Genomic DNA, 22640 nt, shown 5'->3' on the forward strand with positions numbered 1-22640 from the left:
TGCTGACCATGTGTATCCCTTAATGGTCACAATTTACCCATCTTCTAGTGGCTACTTCCAGCATCCTCCACGTCACAAAGCAAAAGTCGTCTCCAAATGGTTTCATGAACATGACACTGGCATAGGTGGTTACTAAATGTGAGTCCAGTAAAACACCTTCGGGTGTGGTAGAACAGGACATTCGCAGCACAAATGTGAAGCTGATAAATCTGCAGAAACTGTGAAATGTGGCTGAAAGCACCAGGAAAAAAAAACATATCAAACAATATTTAAGAAGTTTGGTTTCTTTTGTGTGATATAAAAATGTTTTGTAGAAAATATGTCCGTTTCACCAAAGCAAGGTACTGAAGATTTAGACTTTTGTTTTAGCTTTGGTATAAAAGGTCATTGTATTGTCAGTAGTTCTGAGATGCGTAACCAACCTAGTCAGACCCCTCAACAGCTCATACTTTCTGTTAATAGTTCTTGAGGAAGACACTAAAACAGGGCCTACAATCATATTTACTGGGATTAACTGTTCAACGTAGATTTAAAGTTGATAGAAAAAAAACTTTCCAGGTAAATACCACTGATTTAAGACAGGAGAGCAGCAGAGACCTGCGGCTGATTGTGACCTGTAGGACAGTGAAGGTTGAGCTGAAGCACATTCTGAACGAGGACATGATCAAACTTTGATTGGAGAGCCTCTTCTGCTGATTGGACAATTAGAGAGAGGAGAGTTGGGAACACACAGTTTGGGGAAGGGTATTGAAGCCTTGTGAAGAGGTGACTGCACACAGACACACACACAGACACACACACACACACAGATCTGGTCATTCACTCAGTCATTCAGTTTAGAGCAGGTCTGGTCACAGCAGCAAACCTCCTCATGGCTCTTTGGATAGCAGCATGCGTCTACCTGTGCTTTCTGCTGGTAAGTTCTTAATTTATCTTTTATTCCAAATATAAAACTACAACAGTTTTAATTCAAGAGAGGAAAAGTAGGCTAATAGCCACAGATACTTCAGGTGCTTAAGTTTTTAATGCACTGCATTATGATGTGATATCAAACTTAATTACAGAGAAGATAAAATATAAACATCTGTTTAAACTGAGTTAATAAAATTAACATTTTCATTTATTGCCGAGGAACCCCCCTTGCTTTTGTTGTCTTGTCAGAAACACTTGCTGCTGCAGGCGTGTGGTCATGAGGTTTTTCAGTGTATTGCTGTATTCTTGTGGGGCTGATTTCCTTGATTATTAAAACACTCTATGCGATCAATCTGGCTTTTTCCTCCAATAAAAGAAAACACTGTGATTCTTACTAACAGTTATCCACCTCAGTGCTTTTTCCAATGTTGTTGAAGTTGACTGCTGTTTGAGTTTACTTTTTTCCTACAGAGTTGTGTACTTAATTTACGCACATTCTCACATGACAATGGTAAAACACTTTACACACACTTAAGACCTTTCCAATTTTGTGTGAAGTCATGCAAGAAAGAAAAAGAAACTGTACATAAAAAGCTTCCTCTCTTGACTGCAGGCAGTAAATTGCTGGCATGATCTGGACAACACAGAGTACGACTGTTGGCCGATCAACAGTCCAAATGATTACAACATGATTAGCTGTGGTGGTAAGTCTTTATGTGTGTGTGTGTGTTTGTGTGATTGTGCCATTGCAGTTGAAACAGCTCATCTTTGTGACATTTTCCTGTAAAATCAGATAGTTTTCCTGCTTCAGCTGAAAAGGAAGGAGAAAACATTTTGTCCAGAATGAATTACAGTGACTTAGAGGGCGGAGCTCCATAAATCATAGCTGCTTGCGAAATCATTTAATACATGCGCAAACACAGCAGCACAGTATCCTTTGTATGCATATAGAGTCTGATTGAATGTGTATGTTCAGGTGATGTACATCTATGTGTGTGTGCTCGCAGGTCTGGAAATGGCTTGGGTGCAGCGTCCCCCAGAGAAAGTGACCAATGGCGAGGAGTTCAATGTCTCATACACGGTGACAGCTTCAGATTCCTTCTATGAGTACGCAGTCAGGAACAGGATCTTCCAGTTTAGGTAGAGTGTTACATAAACACCTAGAATCCTAAACGTCTGACATACCCAGAATACACACACACAGACACACAGATAGATAGATACAGACAAATGCAGCCACATATACAGTATGTGTGAAATGAATCACTGATATTTATGGCAGTTTAAGAAATGACACTTCATGATGACTGTACAATTACTGAAACACACTACATTGTAACAGGCACACATGCAGACACACACACACACACACACACACACACACACACACACACACACACAAAGGAGTATAGTGTACTGGAATATTGCTTCACTTCCACAACACAAGTAATGAGTAAGAGAGTAAATTAACTGCTACATCTGCAGAAAGAGAAGATAACAAAAATGACAAAAACACATGTTGATGTCTGAAGCATTTGTATAACTAAACAGGCCTCTTGTCTGTTGTCATATTCATGTTAAGCTCTGAGAAGAACAAGCTGATCATCAGGGTTTTGTTTGCATTATTGTACCAACTGTTTGCGCTTACTACTGTAAATAGCATCATGAGTTGTTGTGTTAATTGATTTAATTGTCTACCCACCCATCTTCGCTTCCAGTGATGCGTCAGAGGCAAAGAGGTTCTGTCATGAACACGAGTGCCCGTCGAACTGGAACAACGCCAATGAAATGAACTGCTGTGTGTATCACGCCAACATCCACTCCTGTCCCTTAGGCCTCATGGTTGGTACCCATCAGAGCGCTGCACAACGCTGACTTCATCTCACCAAACAAAGTCCACACTGCCGTCGTCTTCTTCTACTTCTTACACAATAAAACATGAACGCAAGTAGATATGATCTCTCTTGAGATTACTGTAGAACTGTGTTATCTGTAGTATCGATGGAATTATGTTAGGATAGTAATCATATAAAATAATAACTTTATCTGCTTATATCAACTTTATTGTGCCGACATGAATTCTTACTTTGAGAGAGATATTAAGATATGAAACACCATATTTTTTTACAGGTTAACGGTGAAGGTAATCATTTCACATTTTGCTCCTTTTAACACTCCATTCCCCTAAATCTTTGGGAACTTTGGGGTCTTGCACATTAGTTGTAAGTCTGTGGTGTTTAAGAGGTTCACATTCTTCAGTGTTCATAAATGTTTAAAGTCCAATATGGTTAAATAACACGGTTCTGTCAGACCTGTCATCACAGGCAGGGTCTGCTTTGAATGTAAATTGGCCCAAAAGTTTAGCTTTACTGTGTTTTTCCTGCAGTTTAGTTTTTATCTGGCACAAAGACATTGAATTTTGGTCAAAGCTGTGACTTTGGAGTAGAAATCAAAAGCGCCACGTCACACACAGATATAGAAAATCAGCATACTAGCATTTCTAGGCCAGCAGATTGCCATCACCTCTGTGAGTTAAACTGCAACTAACATCTTACTGTGTAGAAAGCATGTTTCTGAATAGCATTTCTTCAATCTCTTGTTCTGTCTCTTCACAGAAACAAGGTGGAATCTGTGGCCCGTGGATTCCTGACGATGGTAAAATAGTGACTCACACTGTTTCCAAAGCAGGCAAGATGACCCAGAAATACTGGACTTCAAAGGTGAGCTGAACCAAACAAAAGTCTTTAAAGGAACCAGTAATTACTGACACATGTTGAGGTCTGGAGAATATTTATTGTATTTCTTACAGAACCATATCATGTTAATAACTACAAATATTTCATTTTGTGTATTGGCGTAAACAAAGACACAAATGTCCAACATAAAAATTCACCAACTGCAATACTTCACTGACACTTCTTGAGTAAATGACTCGGTCAGATGGCAGATGTTCATCTTCAATATTAACCTTGTTGTCTGAAGTTTGAATTCATCTTGCATCCAGGCATACAAAACATAAAAGATGTGGATTTGATCAAAGTCCTTTGTGAAGCCTGTAGTCTGTTTTGCTGCTAAGTCATGACACAACATGGCAGCAGGTTGTAATTACTTGTGTGCTGGTAGGAAATTACAAGAAAGCTGTACTGTGGGCTGTGGCTTATCAAATGACTGTAAACTAGAAACAAAAACAAGAACACAACTCGTATGATACAAGTTTGTTGTTGTGCTCCTGATTGGACAGTCTCTCATAGGACTGATTGTTGATTGATTATTTTCTGATGATATGGTGGATGATATGTGTAGATATGGTTATGTAACATGTGGCAGTTATCTGGAGGTACATCTGTATCTACATTGTTTGAAAGTATAAAGTAAGTCAAGTCAAGTCAATTTTTATTTATATAGCGCCAATTCACAACAGACGTTATCTCGAGGGACTGTACATATAGAGCAGGTCTAGACCGTACTCTTTATCTTATAAAATTTACAGAGAGAAACCCAACAGATCCCACCATGAGCAAGCACTAGGCGACTGTGGCAAGGAAAAACTTCCTTTTAAGAGGCAGAAACCTCGAGCAGAACCGGACTCAAGGTGGGCGGCCATCTGCCTCGACCGGTTGGGTTTAGACAGAAAGAGAGGGGGGTGGGGGAATGGGGTAGGAGAAAGACAACATTGCAGATACACAGACTAAGTCAAGTAATAAAACAACAAACATAGATTACACTGTCAACCAATGCTTACATAAAACCTAACTCCTCCACAGTAAAACCGTGCTGCATTTTAGTCTCTGTCACGGTGCTTTCTTGTTTAGGTGGTGCTGATCCATGTGGGAGTCACCTCAGTCATTGCTCATATCAAAATAGGACAGATGCACGCAGCGCTGGAGTCCAAAGTGCTTGTTGTCAGTGCCCAAGGTCAGTCTGCTAACGCGTTGAAGTTTCTGGTCATGCAGAATGTCTGTGAGGAGCAGCATTATATTCATAAGCTGTTTTATCAACCAGACAGAGACTAAAAGCACAGTTTGTTTACTTTCTGAACACTCACAGAAACGTTGGGTGAACTTGTGTTTGACCTTGCAGTAAAATAATCTTAACTTCAAAACAACTGTTACTCTGCGAGCTGAGTGGCAATAACAAACTTAATTTTGTACTTGCTGGTAGAAACCTAGATAATGAGTTCAACCTACTGCCTGCAGCAACAATACAGTGTATATATGTATCTCTAACAGCCCTTGAAACATCATGAATCTCACTGACTTTTGCTGTATCTGTGAATTACTGATTAATTCAGTCAGTGGAGAAAAGTAACTGAATACATCTACTCAAGTACTGTACTTACAGTTTTGAATCACTTGTATTTTAGTGTGTTGTTGAGTGTTTCCATTTTATGCTACTTTATACTTGTACTCCCCTAAATTTTGAAAGAAAATTTTATACTACTTGAAAGTCTTATTACACTACTTAGATCTATTTGATAACCTTAGTTAGTAGTTATTTGCAGGTTCAGATCAGTGATACAAAATATATTCAAATTATGATGCATTATCATAGGGTGATTTAACAAGCTAGTTAAAATTAGCCCTTCCTTTAGCAGCTGCAAAATTAAAATGATGTTAATGCATCAACAATCACCTGAAAAGAGCCATTCTGCATAATGAGCATTTTTACTTTTGAGCATATTTTTAATTTAACACACTTTTGTACTTTAACTTTTGTAGAATTTTGACTGCAAGACTTCCACTTGTAACAGAGTTTTTTTTGTTTTTTTTTACTGTGTGGTAACGCAGCTTTTGCTAAAGTAAAGGATATGAGTGCTTCATCTGACACTGAATGCAGTGGATGGAAACTTAACATGTAAAATGTGTGTCTGTTTAAGTGTGCGGGGATGACGTCTGCGAGCTGGAGGAGACCTGTCTGAACTGTCCTGCCGACTGCGGCATCTGCCCAATGTCCATTACAATCAAAGTAGCCATTGGGCTTCCGGTCGCCCTCTTCAGCAGTGGCTTCATCCTGACCATGGTGGTCAGTCCGTGCAACACATGCTCACAAAACCGCACACACACAAACACAGGAGATGTTTTATATGCTGATGTTTATCTTAATTTCCTCCCTGCAGTGGCTCCAGTACCAGAAACAGAAGATGTTTTGGGATGAAAGCTGGATCATCAGCTACAAGAACATAATATTTGGTAAAATGTCTCAGGCTGAAGTTGTTAATTGATACCATTTGCATGTACTTACATGGAAAACATAACTTAAATTAAAGCTCCAGGATTTCACTTTCTTTAAAGACAACGGTATGCTTGGATCACTTTTAATTTCACTTTAAATGAAGAAGAATTTAAGGTGTTATTGTAAAGATTATTGTACCCTCTTTAAACCCTCCAAAACACATTTCTCTTCATATACAAGCATTTTCAAATCTCAGTGGTAAGAATTCTCAGAGCTTTTCTTGAATCGACAGTAAATTGTGTCTATGTCTGACACATGTACTTGACTGCCTGGACTCTGCAGGTAGAGTGTGCTGGATGGGGAACGGCAGCACCACCAGCCTGCAGCGCGTCAAGAGTAACTCCACTGTGAGTCGAACTACTGATGTGACTGTGTGCACCGAAGTCAACACCTCCTTCAAACAGGGCTTCATCCAGCCAGGCATATAGTGAGAAATGTTATTATTTGTTTATGTAAATGCTCTTGAATCAGAAACTATTCCAGTACTATTTAACTATTTAGACACTCTACCTTACTCTTTAACAATCTGGATCTGCTGTAACAGTGTAAGGATTTCATCATTGCTCAAATACCTTGAATCTCAGTAGAAGTTTGCTCTCGCAAAATGATTTATGCAATAAAAGAAGATATCCCTTTAGATTAAGTGAACAATGATGAAGTAAGTGAAATGTTTCTTTCACATTCTGTATTCGGGTAACTAAGTTTGACTTGATGACCTTACAGTGCTTGTCTTGCAGTGATGGGAGGACGGTAGCAGTGAAACACATCCAGAAGAAACACTTCACCCTGTCTAAAACCATCAGGAAGGAGGTGAAAGAAGTCAGGTGAGGAGAAAAGAAAATGTCACGTTTAACACTTGTCTTCCAAATGAAAGTAAGATTCCTGCAGTTTTCACTTAATCTGACACATTTATCACAATGGTTAGGCAACTGGACCACCCCAATCTATGCAAGTTCATCGGTGGTTCCATTGAGGTGCCCTATGTGAGCATCATCACAGAGCACTGCCCCAAAGGAAGCCTGTCTGATGTCCTGCTGAATGATGACATCCCCATCAACTGGGGCTTCAGGTCAGAAAACCTCACACACAACCTTACATGTTGACCATTTAACTGCAATGTTTTCCTGCTTGTTCTCAGTCTTATTCTTTATTAGAAGTAGTAGCATCAATATACTGGCTTTTGAAATTCACCTTTTCTACCATTCTACAGCTGTAGATAGTGGTTTAGACATTGCTTGCTGCTGAGTAGATGAGGGACTTTGTTGTGTTTTTTGTGTTTATTTTTCTGACAAAACTTTAACAGGAAGTGATTTGGTGTCAGTCCCTCAGATGAGGAAGAGCTCCTTTTCAGACTCAGACTCGGGGAAATCCAGACACACTCACTTCTCCAAGATCCTCAACAGACCATAATGCAATGCAATACATCAGACATAGAGTGGTGTACTGTAGTGTTGTGGATGTGGCAAGACCCAAAGGTTCTATAAATTCATATATATATGTATTAACCATGTGTCCTGACTTTTACCTTCAACTGCGAACAAAAGTGCGGAACAAGTCTCTTTTCCCACACAGACTGTCCTTTGCCACTGACATCGCCCGTGGGATGTCTTACCTCCACCAACATAAGATGTTTCATGGGAGGCTTCACACCAGAAACTGTGTTATTGATGACCGCTGGGTGTGCAAAATCTCAGGTAAGAAAAAAAAAATCAAACATCAAACGTTTAAAAAGTGTTTAAGATTTTTAATTTGCGTACCACGTTAAAGTGTTTCCAGCAGTTACACGTGTGATAAGTGACTCAACATACACAGTTTAAATAACACACAAAAAAACATCCTTATATAGGAGTCATTGCACCACCACATCCTACACCAGCAGCAATGTTAGTATGAAAGCAACGTGGAAAACAACATCCTGCGTCACTGCACTCTATATTTTCCTGTGTTTGGCCTCAGATTATGGGCTCATGGCCTACAGGAAGGAGGACTTTGAGGCCATCAGTAATGGCTTCAACTGCAGCGATGTAAACCGTATTTACTGTGCTCCAGAGGTCCTGCTGGGAAGCAGCTCCAACATGACACCAGCAGCGGACGTCTACAGGTGTGTTTGAGTGCTCCTGTACACGCAGTCGAAGCACTTCATTTCAGATTGTAGTATTTGGACAGGCAAGCATCTTTGTACATGTAAATAGTGATATTCCCTCTCTGACTCTCCCTCCTGTCCTCAGCTACTCCATGATTCTGGTTGAGATTGCGACTCGCTCTGACCTCATTTCAGTGAGTATGACAGCCTTCTCTGCAGATTACAACCTTCAGTTTCCTTTTGATCTTTGCTGTGTAACCAGCGGTCCTCTCTAACAGGACCAGACTGAGGGAGTGAGGATGGATATCATGTGGCGCCCCCCTCTGCCTGAACTCAAAGCAGGGAAGGCAGATACTGACTGTCCCAGCCAAGGAGACTACTGTGAGGTCTGTCCCATGTACAAATAAAATAATTACATCACAGCTGTAGAGGTGGTTGGAATATCATTTTGTTGGATAACTCCAAAACAAAACATGGAGATATTTGTCAGAAGGCATTATACTGTGAAACACACTAAACAATAATGTCTTTTCTTGAATACTTGACCAGCTGATTAAGAAGTGCTGGTCTCACAACGTCACCATGAGGCCCACATTTGAGCAGGTGAAGAAGATGCTTGACAAGATGAACCCACACAAAGTCAGCCCAGTGGACATGATGATGAACCTGGTAAAAAAGCCACTGAAGTACAATAAAGTAATGTGGAATAATGTGGTTGCAGAGATACATAATACTCAATATGGATCAGTGCCTATTTTACACATGACAAAAATTTCCACAGTATATCCATGTTGTGTTTCTAAAACAAATGAGAGGAAAAACTTCCAAGTGTCATCTGTTTTCTTGTGAGTTTCATAAACAGAGTTTCTTTAACTGCAGATGGAAAAGTACAGCAAACATCTGGAGGCCATAGTTGCTGAGAGAACACAGGACCTTCTTCAAGAGAAACAGAAGACGGATCGATTGTTATACAGTGAGTCAGAGTAAAAGTGAGGAGTAATGTGCAATAGCTTCTGGGCTCAAGTGATTAATTCCATGCAGAATACAAAAGGGACAGGGTTAATAATCTATATTGCAGTGCACATATACTCTAACTATCGTGCTGTAAGTGAAAGTTACCACTGTATGAGAAAGAGCTGTTTTTGTCCAATAAATCCAGTGTGTAAACTCCTTGAACTGACTTGGCTGCTGTTGCTGCCATCTAGTGGTACAGAGGTTGCATTTCCTTTCCAACCTATTGCTCCTATGACAGAACATTTTCCAGGAGTATGTACACAGCCGTACTTTATTTAAGTCATTAAATTGATGTGCAGGTATGTTACCAAAGCCAGTGGCTGATGACCTCCGTCAAGGTCGAACAGCAGAGGCTCAGAGCTTCTCCAATGCCACTGTCTACTTCAGGTTTGTCCTCATCATACTGTTCTGATTTCTTTAAACTGACATTTGAATAACTGGAGATTCTCTATTTTAGTTGAATAGTTTGATTATACTCCTGACACTATCTGGTTACACAGAAGCAGAGAAACTAGAGATGATTAACACTGTGTTACTCCCCTGTGACAGTGATATTGTTGGATTTACTCAACTGTCTGGTGCCAGCACTCCCCACCAGGTAGTGGACTTCCTCAACCAGCTCTACACCACCTTTGATGACATTATTGACAATTATGATGTCTACAAAGTGGAGACAATAGGCGATGCTTGTAAGTAACAGATTTTTGCTCTAACTAGATTCTGAATGTATGTTTTGATATTTTATTATCGGTGAACCTCTCGCTCTTCCTATATTGTCTCTTAACATGGAATAATGGCTGATCGTCCAGACATGGTGGTCTCTGGGGTCCCTAAAGAAAATGGCATCAATCATGCTGGAGAGATAGCCAGCATGGCTCTGGATCTGGTAAGCGTCTGCCACAATTTCAAGATCCCCCACAAGCCCAACACGCAGCTAAAGATCCGTGCTGGCATACACTCAGGTACTGCAGCCATCTCATTGTATCCAGCATCAGTTTTATCAGATTATCTGACCACATACTGTAGCTTATGTCATGTCTTGACTGAACCTTGCCTTAGTCTTAAAAACACATAATCTGACAGCAGTCCAGTTACTGAATACCTCCTTGTGTGAAGAAGACTTCTACCTGTTGTGCACTATTTTACCAGAGGTTAAGATATCATATGGTTTTCAGAGGGCACATTCACAATTTTACAGTGTTAAAAGGTTGTAGATTGTGGTAATAGAGTAACCTTATATACTAAATACTATCTATTCTAACCTTGATGTTCCTTTGTCACAGGGAGAGCCTCCTGTATGCTCATACCTCTTCAGTTTTTCCTGATTGATTCTGTTTGGATCAGTTCCATATTTACTGCTGCAATCTTACAGTCTAAAGTCTCTAAGCCCTGGATTTATTTATTTTTTTTTAGAAAGCTGTTCATGTTCACAATACTTTATTTGACAGCTTTATGCATAAGTAACTTTACATGTGTTATTATGATTAAGCAATGTCGTATACATCAGCCAAAAGTTTTGTTTACAACTCCTGCTGTCTGTCCTGCCAGGACCTGTTGTTGCTGGTGTGGTTGGCACCAAAATGCCACGCTACTGCCTTTTTGGAGACACTGTCAACACAGCATCACGAATGGAATCAACCAGTGAAGGTAATGGAGGATTAGATATACTGCTCTTGATTCGATTAAAGACTCAAAAGTCTTCAACCAGTCTTAGAAAAATAGGTGGTCTATGTAGTTATTTAATTTTTTTACTGTATGAGGTGTAAAACTACTGTACTACATGTACTAATTATGTTCTGTGTTCTGTTAATGTGGTCTAGAGTTGATCAAAGAGTTTTTCTTCAGTTGGCCTCAGAGGTAGAGCAGAGTTAATCTTTGGCCTGTGCTGCTATTGTGCCAAACAGGATTGTCTCTGTGCTGTCAGCATTTGCTCACCAGCACAATGCAGAAGAGTTACAACATGGAGAATGGACAATATGCTCACCCAGCACCCAATCCTCTGCAATAAGCTTGTGGGATACTGGAGAAGTTCAAAGTGGCTGCAAGCTCAGAGTGTAGTCTCTGGGAAGTTAAAAAGACTAAACTTTAAAGATGAATGTGAGATAAAATGTGCCTAAAGGGTCCATGCATGTAATGGCCAATCAATTTTTGACTTGGAGTGGGAAAACAGAAAACAGATAAGAAAATTTTATAACAGATAAGAAAACAGACAAGTGTTTTCCTGTTTTTCATTTTGGAATAAGAAACTGGACATGAAAAATGAGCCGTTTTCTCATTTTGACTTTGTAAGGACAATCTTACAAAGCTGAGTGAGCGCACAGTAATTTCCCTTGCACATTTTGCAAATATCTTGTTAAGTCCCCATATAAAAATGATAAGAGTCATGTATGTTATAAAATTAGCAAATTGCATACTTGGCATGGAAACATGTCTGTGCAGTTTGTCCTATTACAGGGATGCCTTACACATCTCATAATGCCTTGTACTTGTATGTATTAGGTACTGTATATATCTCTCTGTCCAGCACTACATTTTTATAGTCCATGACTTACGTACCATAACATATGGAGTACTAAACTACAAAGTAATGTATGACATTGTGTCATACAAATATAATTGGTTGACGCACTTTGTTCATACTCCTCTCTCCTATTACATGCTGTGCACTTCCATAGCTCTGAAGATCCAGGTGAGTGGTGCCACAGCTGACCTGCTTCACACACTCAGAGGTTATGTTCTGACCTGCAGAGGAACACTTAATGTGAAGGTAAGATTATCAGACATTCTTATAGTACACCATACAGTGACTGGACTGACAAATCCAGGACCATCAGGACAGGAAATGTAGTGTATACTGAGCATCCTGCAGCAGTTCTTTAACTTTAATCTGTATTCTCATGGGGAAAACATTTCCATACAGCACATGGCTCAGGGTTTATGCTCAGCACATTCCTGGCCATGGTCATGGTGGTTGCTGGAGTGACTGAGCCTTTAACTGGGTTGGAAAACAGACCTCTGCACAAAGCTGATATATAGCCACAGGATCTCTGACCTCAATTAGGGTGATCTGCTCTGTTGTATATGCTTTTTCTAACTTATTTAATGTGTGTTATTGTGGAGTTTTTTTCTTTGTTTTCTTTTTTGTTTTTTTGTTTTTTTGGCAGTTGTAATCAGATGCAAGCTGTTGTACCATCTTTGAAACAGACTGAAAAGGACAGGGGATTTATGAGGCTGAGATTTGAAAAGATCAGAAGAAATTCAAAACTTTCCTCCAAGGGAAAATAGACTGGGTGTGTCTGGTATTCTGTCTCTCTTTTCCAGGGAAGTATTGTACAATCCAGTTCTACTGCCTTCTATTCACACTGTAACCTAAGACCTATTTTTGGGTGGTGCCTGTGTGATTATGGGGGAGGGGTTTGCCTGACACTTGTGATGTCTTGCTAAAAGGTGGCCTCAGCTGCTACCCTCTGTACCCCCCTCCCCTCCATCAAACCCTAATGGCTTTATTTAAAATTCAAAGGGACACATGCTTTGCAATATGACTCTGTCTCACACTCGTTTTTCTTGACCCAACAGGGCAAGGGGGAGATGACAACATGGTGGCTTGAAGCAAAGAGAGACGATCACACAGACCCGCTGCTCAGAACATCTGAATCCAGAGGAGTCCCAGTACCAGTTAGTGACTAAGTCTGGGTTAGAGACTAATATGTGAGAATAAGTGTATAAAAAACTGGTTAGGCTTGGTGTTGTGAAACTGATCTGAGTCCAGTGAGTTATTTTAGGGTAAAAAGTGCAGATACTGTATAATGAGGTTAAATTAAGATGAAAAACTATCATGAATGTAGATGTAATGCTGCACTGTAAATTCACCAGAGGATACTAGTAAAGTGCTTAATTGTTGCTGTTCATTATCATAGTTCCATTATTGTGACCAGGGGTAATGATGACAAGACCAATCCCACCGACAATTAGAAGAAATGCACAATGACTACAAAAACATATTTTTTGTAATATGATTGCGCAGAACATGGTCGTGTATTGATTTATTTTTTTGCACTTGTTGGAAGGAATGTAAAAGAAATATGCAGAAAAACATGCCAGAGCTGAGGAAGTGCTGTTTTTGCTACACATGCTACTATGATTAATTTTCTATCATACATAGATTTATTTATATTGTTGCAATCTGAGGCACTTTTCTGTTTTCTGGTAAATTAAAAGTAAAGGAGATGTTCACTGCCTGAAAATAATAAACTCCATCTTTGACTAAGAAGTATCACCTATATAGTTTGATATCTTACCTTTCAAACATTTTGATTAAGAACTGGAATCTGACAATACATGTCATATTAGGAAGAGCATATGAGTATTTAATAAATGTGATAATGGATAATGATTTCACTGGTGTTGCTTCCAAGAAATCTAAAAAACTGATGGTAATGTTGGTAGTTCCACCTGTGGTTTTGTTTGCTCTAGAATGGTTGATTTTCCTAACAACAGAAGTACAAGTCATTTGGAACCAAACTCTTCTGTTAAAGCTTCCTGTGATTTTGCTTTGAAAATGTACATACAGACTAGATCTGATAAACACAAACAATTACCCATTACTTTTGTAGAATAAGAATGAACAGTTGTCTGTAGTGTTTTTAAAATATCACTTACTGTGCAGTGCAAAGTTATTTTATTGTACTGTTCTTATATTCAGTGATGATATAAATTGCATTAAAGGTACTTTAAGGTTAGAATTTTGTTCATTCTTACTATTTGGCTTAACAGTCACTTCATCATGCAGTTGTGACTTTGGCATTTCTGAACATGCAATTTTATGCAAAAATGTAAGCACCCCTGGACAAGGAAATGCAACCCTTGCAAAAAACAGACATTAAAAATAAGCCTATCTTCAAATGTTAATGCAATGTTACTATTTATCTCATGAACTTAAAAAATAATAAGCTCAGTGATCATTATCTCAAATTATACAGCCCCTTGTGCCAGGAAAATATTTTAAAAATAAATTAAACAATCCTTCTTGCAGCTTTTTTCCCCCACACATATTACAGCCATAGTCATTCGTGTATCTCTTCACCCTCCACACTTTACTCTTAAGAGGCCCAAATCAATATTTCTTTTGGCTTTACAAATTACAGATCGATTTGTATATATTATAGTATAACTGACTAAATAAACCTTTCTTCCCTGCCTATTTGAAAATCATAAAGAAAAAAGTCTTACTTTTCTCATTTGTTCCTCTTTATGAGGCGGTTTTAAAAAATAACACCAGTATAATTAAAACGATAATTAAAAACACTTGAAAGTAGCCTACAGACAACAGCCAATCACATTGAGCCGTGTTTGGTTGCTAAACAACGAGCTGGCCAATTAGCGTGCTGTTTGGTCTGCGTGCAGTGGTGTGTACTGTCATTCGGACCGACATGGCTTCATGGGCTGCTTCTCTGTCGTGAAGGTAGGAGCAGTTTGGGACTAAATTACAACCCGCATCGTAGAGTAAGTACTCCAAACATCTACTTCTTTGTATAGTGAACATTTTAAGCGTCTGCCTTTGTAACTAATCAACCTGTTTAGCCAGCCGCTTGGCTTCAATGTCACATTGTTTTGAGGTAACGGTGGCTAACGTTAGTTTAACACTGCGTGCAAAGGTCCTGCATAATCCTCTTTTATTTTATTATAAGCAAACTATTATATGACTTTAGTCAGATTTAACGGTGTCCTGACAATAGCCAGTTAACGTCAGACAAGCTTAAGATTTCACATTATTACCGACACGGCAGCAGCAACATAACTTAGACTTGTTCCAGGCTGTTCCACGGTTTTCTGTATGGGACGCAAAAATAATTTCACATAGATAACTTTTGTTTCTTCTCTAAAAGGCGTAAAAGTCTTAAACTCTCCCGTCACCTACATGTCAGTGTTTGTACTACTATGACAGAATGAGATGTCATTTTATGTAGTTACACTTTAAAGTTACATTATAATATATTACATTTTCTGTTCAAGTGCACCAAGGGAAACCTAAAGTTTATTGAATTGAACTTATGACACAGTACCGCAGTACTGTAATAAAGATAATGTTTATCAGTTATAATTTTCAGTTTTACTTGCACTACTACTTGTTTTACTTGTCTTTGAGAGGAGTTGATTTTATCATTACCATTATTTTTGTGGCTGTGGTTTGTGGTGCTGTTGGACTGTGTTGGATTATACTGACAGGTATTTCTAATATTTTGGCCACTCCTCTTAAATCATGAAGTGTCAACCAAATAGTAGAAACTAAAAAACTGAAAACAAGCAGGATTTTTTTTGCATTGCTGTTTGTATTTGACTGCATTATAATTTTAGCTATGTGTACTTAACAAACTGGCAACTGAGTGCATGTGGTTCAATCTAAGATGTCCCACAAACCTAAAAATCCATTCTGCAGACACTTAGTTTGATATTTCATATCTAAGATTTCATACTATTTCTATATTGAAGCTTGACTAATGAGTTAAAGGGTAACACTTGGTGAGTAGTCAGACTAAGCAGGGTCCAGGCTTGTTAAGCCTCATGGTTGTAGGTTTGCCATCTGTCTCTCCAGACTGATTAAGTATCACTGAAACCAAAAGGTAGGTCCGCCGAGTAAATGAGTCACAGTGTTTTCATGACCAAACTGTTGTTGTTGTTAAGTTCACAAAATGTTCTTCTCAAGAAAAAAAATTAAAAAATTGAAATGCAGTTTCTGCTTATGCTCTGATAGCTGTTGTCCTGCAATGAAGTGTTGTGAATAATGTTTAAAGTATTGAATAATATCTCTATGCACTGCAGTGCTTTTTCCTGCACAAGGGAAAAAAAAAAGTTTTTGTTGTGTTTCTGATTGTGTGACAGTGAAGATAAATCACCATACTGTCTGTCTGGGATTAGTCTGATCACCTGATGATAAGAGCATTGAGATAAGATGCTGGCCTGGTCCCAGCATGTAACCTATTAAATACTAAATCGGCACGGAAAATGATGTAATACAACACGCACAACAAAATCAACAACATCAACACTGCAATACTAAAAATTAACCTTTGTGAACTGCGTTTTTACATGTTTCCACCCCTCACAGCTTCCTGTTTACTTTACTTCACCTCCTAATCTAGGTTGTATTGAATGGGTGCTGCTAATCTGACCCTCTATTTTAGGAGCAGACTGCGTAGGTGGATCTTGATTGGCGAGCTTTGTGTATCCTGACCTGCACATGTAGTAGATGATCCAGACACGTAGCCTGAAGGCTGCACTGCAACAATGCCAGAGTCCTCCCTGGGTGAGTTTTCTGATATCTTTTAACACCACTGAATATGTCCCATCATCTGTTGTGTTGTGTGTCTGCGGTTGTAAAAAACAAAACAAAAAACCTTAAATGGTGTAAACATGGCAGACACATACGACATGTCTGCACACTGAGAAAAAAGAGTGTTTATATTGGACGTCATGCCTCATTAGTCAGATTGACTGAGGCAGAGTTCTACGTTGTTCAGCCCTCAGTAGTTGTCTGCAGGTTAATATATTTTGGCCTCTGTCTTGTGCTCTGTATCAAACCTTGTGAGTGAGGAACAGGTAAACTGACACAGATGACAGATGAATGCTGTTTGTAGTTTTTGTCCCAAGAGTTAATTCAATTCCAATGACATTTTATATGAAGTGGTAACAAATTAGCATAGGCCTATGCACTGTATATGTCTGACAGACTTTTTTCCCCCCTGAAGTCAAGGACATTCACAGCAGCTCCACTGAATGTAGAGCATCCCCCTTGAGGCAGTTTAGCCAATCATCGCTGCCACTGCACAGAAACTCCTACACACTCAGTACCTTCTGCACAGAGCACAATGTACAAGAATGTCTATCACACATCAATCAGGTTGGTAACCTTAAATGTTCTTCTGATGTAGTATTAGTTCAGTTTGTGATTTGTAAATGCTCCTGCCCAGCGGTCTAAGACATGTACAATATGAATGCCGTCTCCTGGGTTTAAGTCTGGCTGGGAAACATTTATCCTGTTAAAAAAATGCCTCAATATCATCAAAATAATCCATATAAAAACCTGATGAAAAGGCTTGTTTTTTTGTCATTTTTGTGTGTATAGAATTAGGGTTTAAATCTACCCCCAGACAGAACTGATGCATTTTGCCATATCCTTGCTCTTACAGGAGATGTCATCCCTTGGTCTCCCACCAGTTTGGACGGAGTCAGCCAGCAACTCAGAGCTAAATGTTGTGGTTGTGCTAAATTGCATGTATGACCTCATTCAGCTGCACCGCAGGGGCGTCCGAACCCTGGAAAACATGGAAGTGGAGCAGCTTAAGTCAAGCAGCAATGTGGACTACCTGCAGCTCACCAGCACCCGGCTAAAGGTACAGTAACATATACCCAGCGATAAAGCCTGTAGTAAAAGTTACTTTTGATAATGTTCACTTCAGCATTTTGATCACTGTGTCTTTGTGATTCTGTTATTATAGGAGCAGCTTGAACTTTCCAAAAGAGAAAACACAGGACTCCTTGAGAGAGAACGACAGCTACAGCTGAAAGTGAAAAGTTTGCAGAACCTCCTGAAAAATGAAAAAGAGGAGGTATCTGTTTCAAAAAACTGCTTCCCACAATGTTGATTGAATCCACAGACTGGTCATCTGTCTGTGTATAAGCACGACAATTTAAACAGTAATTTAAAATTAACAACTTTATTTCCCTCTTGCCAGGTGCAGAAACTTCAGAATATAATTGCAAGTCGGGCCAGTCAGTACAATCATGAGATGAAAAGGAAAGAAAGAGAATTCAACAAACTGAAAGAGCGTCTGAATCAACTTCTGGTTGACAAAAAGGAGAAGAAACAAGGTAAAAATTCTTAACATTTTAAAATTAAACAAATGTCTTATATACACAAAATCAAGCTCCACAGGCCCTTTCTGACTCCTCAGTTTCTATTATCTGTGTTTGTCATTCTTGCTTGCAGCCATTGATGTATTAAACAGCATTGGAAGAGCTGATGGGAAGAGAAGCCTTTGGAAAACTGAAAAAACAGAGGCAAAGTAAGCTCAGTTCCCTTGGGCTTTTCATCTAATCAGTATAGCTCTATGAACTTTATTCAAAGGAACATTTATTTTGTAAATACACACATACAGGAAAAAAGAGGCATTACCAGAAAAAAGTACTTAAAAGTGGTCACTCTGCTTTTGAATCTAAAGCCGGTTGCACATCAGCTCCTTTGTCAGTTTTCTGGGTGACACAAATTTATTTTTAGCAACATGAGCTTCAACCAGAGCCGGCAGCGCTGAATCCAGGGTGATGACTTGAAGTACTTTTTCCTGTAGTGGTTTGACTTTGTCAGGTTGTAATTGTGAAATAAAAACACACTACAGTATTTCTTGTCCATAGGCATGAAGGGGAGATGTATAAGACTCTGTTGAGTGACTATGACACCCGACAGAGGGAGCTGGTGCTGGAAAATGCAGAGTTGAGGAAAGTGCTGCAGCAGATGAAAAAAGATATGGTGTCCATTTTAAGTTCAAGGAAACAGACTCTGAAAGGAGATAAGCACGAAGATTGCTGCATTCAGGTCAGACAACAAGTTTTTTTAAACCATTCTCTAGATTATTGCACACGGGAAGTGCTTATTATTATTATTATTGTTGTATTTTTTGTTTATTAACCTCAGCAGACAAAAACAAACTAAACAGGAACAGCTGGAATTTATCACAGTATGTCTCATATCTGGTAATCATCATGTTTGACGGATGTGTTAACAACTGAAATCTATTTTCATTATCATGTTAGGCCGACTCCGAGGATGAGGAGGAGGTGTTTGATTCCAGTACAGGAAGTGTAGACCTGTATTGTGTTCATGCTCGGGAGAAGCTGACCAACAGTATTCGCCTCCAGTGGAGAAGACTCAAGAGCCATGTAGAAAGACTGGACAGCCAAGGTAGTCTTCGCACTGTACAGAACTTTGTGTCATGAAAGAATTTCAGGGAATTTGAAGACAACACTCTTATTCCTCTCTAACCAAAAAAACTGGTGATGAAAGTACAGATATAATACAGATAACAGTGACGTTCCAGACTGGATCCTTACTCTCTGTTAAAATCAATACATAAAAACTGGATGTAAACATAATTAGAAAGTTGGATTTTCTGTTTTGTTTGTGCAGCATCTTTGGCACAAATTGGTGAGAGTAGAAACTCTGATGCTGTTCCACGAGAGACTCACGAGGAGGAGATGCACAGACTAAAGTTGGAGATTCAGCAGTGCAAAGACTTTATTCAAACACAACAGCAGCTGCTGCAGGTAACACTGAATTTACACTAAAATCTTTGGGATTCACAAGTTCAAACTACCAGTTGCAAACACAGACAAACCAAACACAGGGTCTGAGATGCCTAGGGTGCCAGAGCATCTACACTGAAAAGTGGTTTGTTTGTTGGAGGAAAGACAAGTCATACCAGTTTTATCTCCTCTTGCAGCAGCAGCTCAGCTCTCCATGTGATGAGGAGACAGCGTCCCTGCTGAGCGACTGCTTCATGTTGCAGGAGAAAGAGCGCCTCAGAGAGGAGTGGAAAACCCTTGAGGAACAGAGAAAGATATTTGAGAGGGAGAGGAGGAACTTTACAGAAGCAGCCATAAGACTGAGCCATGAGGTAATTCAGAAAAGATATTTACTCCAAATACTGGCATGAAATGGAAAAACAGCTTTGTGCTAAGAGGACTCATTTCTATCTGTGTGGTTGCTTTAAGAAGCGTTTGGACTGCTTTTGTGATAATTTGTCTCTGGTTTAATTTGCAGAGAAAGGCCTTCGAGGAGGATCGCGCGATGTGGCTCAAACACCAGTTTTTAAACTTGAGTCCATTTGCAGACTCAAAGAAATCTCAACTGTCAAAGTCTAAAAGTGCCTTTTTAATACGTGAGTGTTTAATCATTCTCTATGCTTCTACTGATAATGGTTATACTGTGACTGTGGTGCAAGATGTAGAGATCTAAAACTACTGCTTAATTCATACACAATGTTTTCAGGTGTGTCTGTGCACAGTAGCACATGAGCTCAAATTATCTTCACATTTAGAAAACAGAACCTTTGGCTTTTGTTTGACAAAACATTTTCAGTCCTATTTGCAAGTGGATCTAAAGCAGTTTAAAAGTTGCAGTGTAGTTATACAACAGATTTCTGTCCCTTTTTCCTAGCTGTGTCCTTTTTAATGATGGGGGATCAGTAACTTACAATTGATGATGCCAATAAAGTTTCATATTGTTTCAGCAGCTGAAACACAGGCGGGTGCAGGGTCAGCTCCAGAAAAGCTCATGAAATGCCCGTCTGACACAACCTCCCCCACACACAGATGTGTCCCACCAACATCACCATCCACAACCGACCTGTGTCGCACATTTTGCCTTATCTCCGAAAACAGGTACCGTGTCTCTTATGTCCACAGTGATTTCTGAAATAGTAAAAATCATGAGGTAATGTAGCTTCAAATGAATGAAGTTAACTGTTGCCCCTGACTCTCTGTGAACTGTGGTTTCCAGCTCAACCAAACCAAAGACAAAGACTGAGCATGCTGAGGAATCAAGCGTCTTTTGTAATGGAAATGTTCCAGTTCAGCACAAACGGTGGAACAACAGTAAAGACCACAGCAGCCACACACTCACACGGGAAAAGAATAGCTCTATTTGAAGCCAAAAGCTATTTTACCCTCTGAAATCAGGACTTATGTAAGTGTCCATAAATTATTGCTGTTGTGTGGTATTTCAGAACTATATCTAACTTGTGAACGTCAAACAACTTGAAGATAGATTGTAAAGCGATTAAATAGCTGTTATCAGTCAAAGCCAAACAAGAGTTGTGGTTCGCTGCTCCTGCAGGTGCTGTGTTCTGTTTGACTGAGAAAAAAATTTGTAATCTAAATGTTTCTCTTTTTTTTAGCTAATTCTTTTATTGTTAGATTATGTGATAACTGTATTTATTTATTTATGTGGTATAGTAAATGTTGTTTTGGGAGTCATATATCAAGTCTAGCAAATAGCAAAAGATGTTGATTAGCAGTGTGCACTGGCCAGTACTGCAGCTTAAGTTGCCTATAAGTTGGCGTTTATATTGCCATATAACTTTCAAATTATGTTATCATGTTAAATGTTAATTGTCACAGAGTTTGAGAATGTAGATTTAATGCTGCTCTTTCACTGAATGCAACAAGAAACTGGGTAAAATATGAATTATGTTTCACTAGGTTTATAATAGAAATGTGGCTGATTAACAACATCACTTTCATGTAAATGTTGCAGTTACATTAGTAGCAGGGGGTGTATGATGTTTCATTTGAAAAGGAAGAAAGACCGTAAAATGTAACACAATCACATAATATGTTGTAGACACTGAAGGCAGACAACTCCAATGTCAGTATGAATGTAAATTTCTTTCACAGTTTTTTATGAATGTGTTTATCTTAGTGGCTTTATATTAACAGATCAAAATAATTCTTACAACAGGAATGTGTCATGATGTATTCTAGACAATCTTTTACTCTTGAAACAGTCATTATACATTGTTGAAACACAAAACATTTTGTGTGATTTTATCTTTATTGACCTGTTTTGGAAACAAGCTACTGATTATCAACAGCATGTCTCCTCCTGGTCCAACTATCACAGTTGATTCTGCGGAGGTAAACCAAATGGTGAAGCAGCAATTCAACATAAATGTCCATTGAAGAGGTAAGTGCCCTAATAAATAACTTTATCACTGTCTACTCTTGGCCTTGTATGTTTAGGAGTTGAACTGTATTGCAGTATTGGCAATAACACTAACACTGATCAATATCACTATTACTATAATGCACAGATGTTTATACTGGTCATTTTTTGTAATGTTATGGGGCTCATCATTTGAGGTACATTTTCTTTTTGTCAACAATCAAGAGTTTGGAAATGTTAAAATGAAATAAAGCCCAATTTAGACCGTTTCATCCACATTTATAGTCCTTAATAATGCATATGAGCAGTGGTGGAGGAAATATTCAGATCCTTTACTTGAAGTACTAATACAACACTGAAATTACTCCACTACAAGTAAAGGTCATTACATTCAAAACCTCACTTAAGTGAAAGTATGTAAGTGGTATGAGCAAAATGTGCCCAAAGTATGAAAAGTGAAAGTTCTCATTGTGCTGTAAAATGGTCCTTATCAATGATGTCTTTATATTAATGTTACATGCTGCATTAATGAGTATGTTGAATTTCATGACTGTAGACATTTAAGGTTCAGGTAATTTTTACTACTTACTATAGGCTACTGTTAGGTGATTAAACCTACAGCATTGTATTATATTCTGTAAACTCATCATATGTTTGCAACACGTTTGTCCTGCGAGAAAGATG

The 22640-nt window shown here is 38.9% G+C and overlaps 2 protein-coding genes across 6 annotated transcripts; both read left to right on the top strand.

Annotated features, from left to right (window-relative positions):
* The first annotated feature begins 846 nt into the window (after positions 1–846).
* Positions 847–13960, top strand: LOC108881285 (atrial natriuretic peptide receptor 2). The gene is made up of 23 exons (XM_018673196.1): positions 847–916; positions 1526–1616; positions 1920–2052; positions 2631–2754; positions 3528–3632; positions 4725–4827; positions 5789–5934; positions 6029–6101; positions 6427–6571; positions 6882–6968; positions 7070–7213; positions 7717–7838; positions 8101–8245; positions 8373–8421; positions 8506–8613; positions 8777–8896; positions 9107–9200; positions 9541–9628; positions 9791–9930; positions 10051–10203; positions 10790–10888; positions 11917–12008; positions 12818–13960. The coding sequence occupies exons 1-23, from the start codon at positions 872–874 to the stop codon at positions 12926–12928; spliced, it is 2517 nt and encodes an 838-aa protein (XP_018528712.1). The 5' UTR covers positions 847–871; the 3' UTR covers positions 12929–13960.
* A 676-nt stretch (positions 13961–14636) lies between these two features.
* LOC108881284 (afadin- and alpha-actinin-binding protein) lies at positions 14637–22528 on the top strand. Of its 5 annotated transcripts, none has more exons than XM_018673192.2 (14): positions 14637–14743; positions 16423–16544; positions 16987–17138; positions 17428–17631; positions 17737–17847; positions 17974–18109; positions 18228–18303; positions 18650–18830; positions 19049–19196; positions 19422–19558; positions 19735–19908; positions 20055–20172; positions 20524–20674; positions 20793–22518. In XM_018673192.2, the coding sequence occupies exons 2-14, from the start codon at positions 16526–16528 to the stop codon at positions 20938–20940; spliced, it is 1755 nt and encodes a 584-aa protein (XP_018528708.1). In that variant the 5' UTR covers positions 14637–14743; positions 16423–16525; the 3' UTR covers positions 20941–22518. The 5 variants fall into 5 exon arrangements, with proteins under 5 accessions (XP_018528708.1, XP_050933299.1, XP_018528709.1 ...); XM_051077342.1 differs by having other exon boundaries at positions 14649–14743; positions 19738–19908; positions 20793–22528; XM_018673193.2 differs by having other exon boundaries at positions 14649–14702.
* Positions 22529–22640: the final 112 nt, after the last annotated feature.

This window comes from Lates calcarifer, linkage group LG17 (assembly GCF_001640805.2).
Source record: "Lates calcarifer isolate ASB-BC8 linkage group LG17, TLL_Latcal_v3, whole genome shotgun sequence".
Classification (NCBI taxonomy): domain Eukaryota; kingdom Metazoa; phylum Chordata; class Actinopteri; family Centropomidae; genus Lates; species Lates calcarifer.

Bases quoted from the DNA above. Each gene is read 5' to 3' on its own strand.
- LOC108881285 (XM_018673196.1), top strand. From the start codon at position 872: ATGGCTCTTTGGATAGCAGCATGCGTCTACCTGTGCTTTCTGCTG. The intron at 5,935-6,028 runs GTCAGTCCGTGC...TCCTCCCTGCAG, and splicing joins GCTTCATCCTGACCATGGTG to TGGCTCCAGTACCAGAAACA. The intron at 12,009-12,817 runs GTAAGATTATCA...TTGACCCAACAG, and splicing joins GAGGAACACTTAATGTGAAG to GGCAAGGGGGAGATGACAAC.
- LOC108881284 (XM_018673192.2), top strand. The intron at 17,632-17,736 runs GTACAGTAACAT...CTGTTATTATAG, and splicing joins TCACCAGCACCCGGCTAAAG to GAGCAGCTTGAACTTTCCAA. The intron at 20,173-20,523 runs GTGAGTGTTTAA...ATATTGTTTCAG, and splicing joins TAAAAGTGCCTTTTTAATAC to CAGCTGAAACACAGGCGGGT.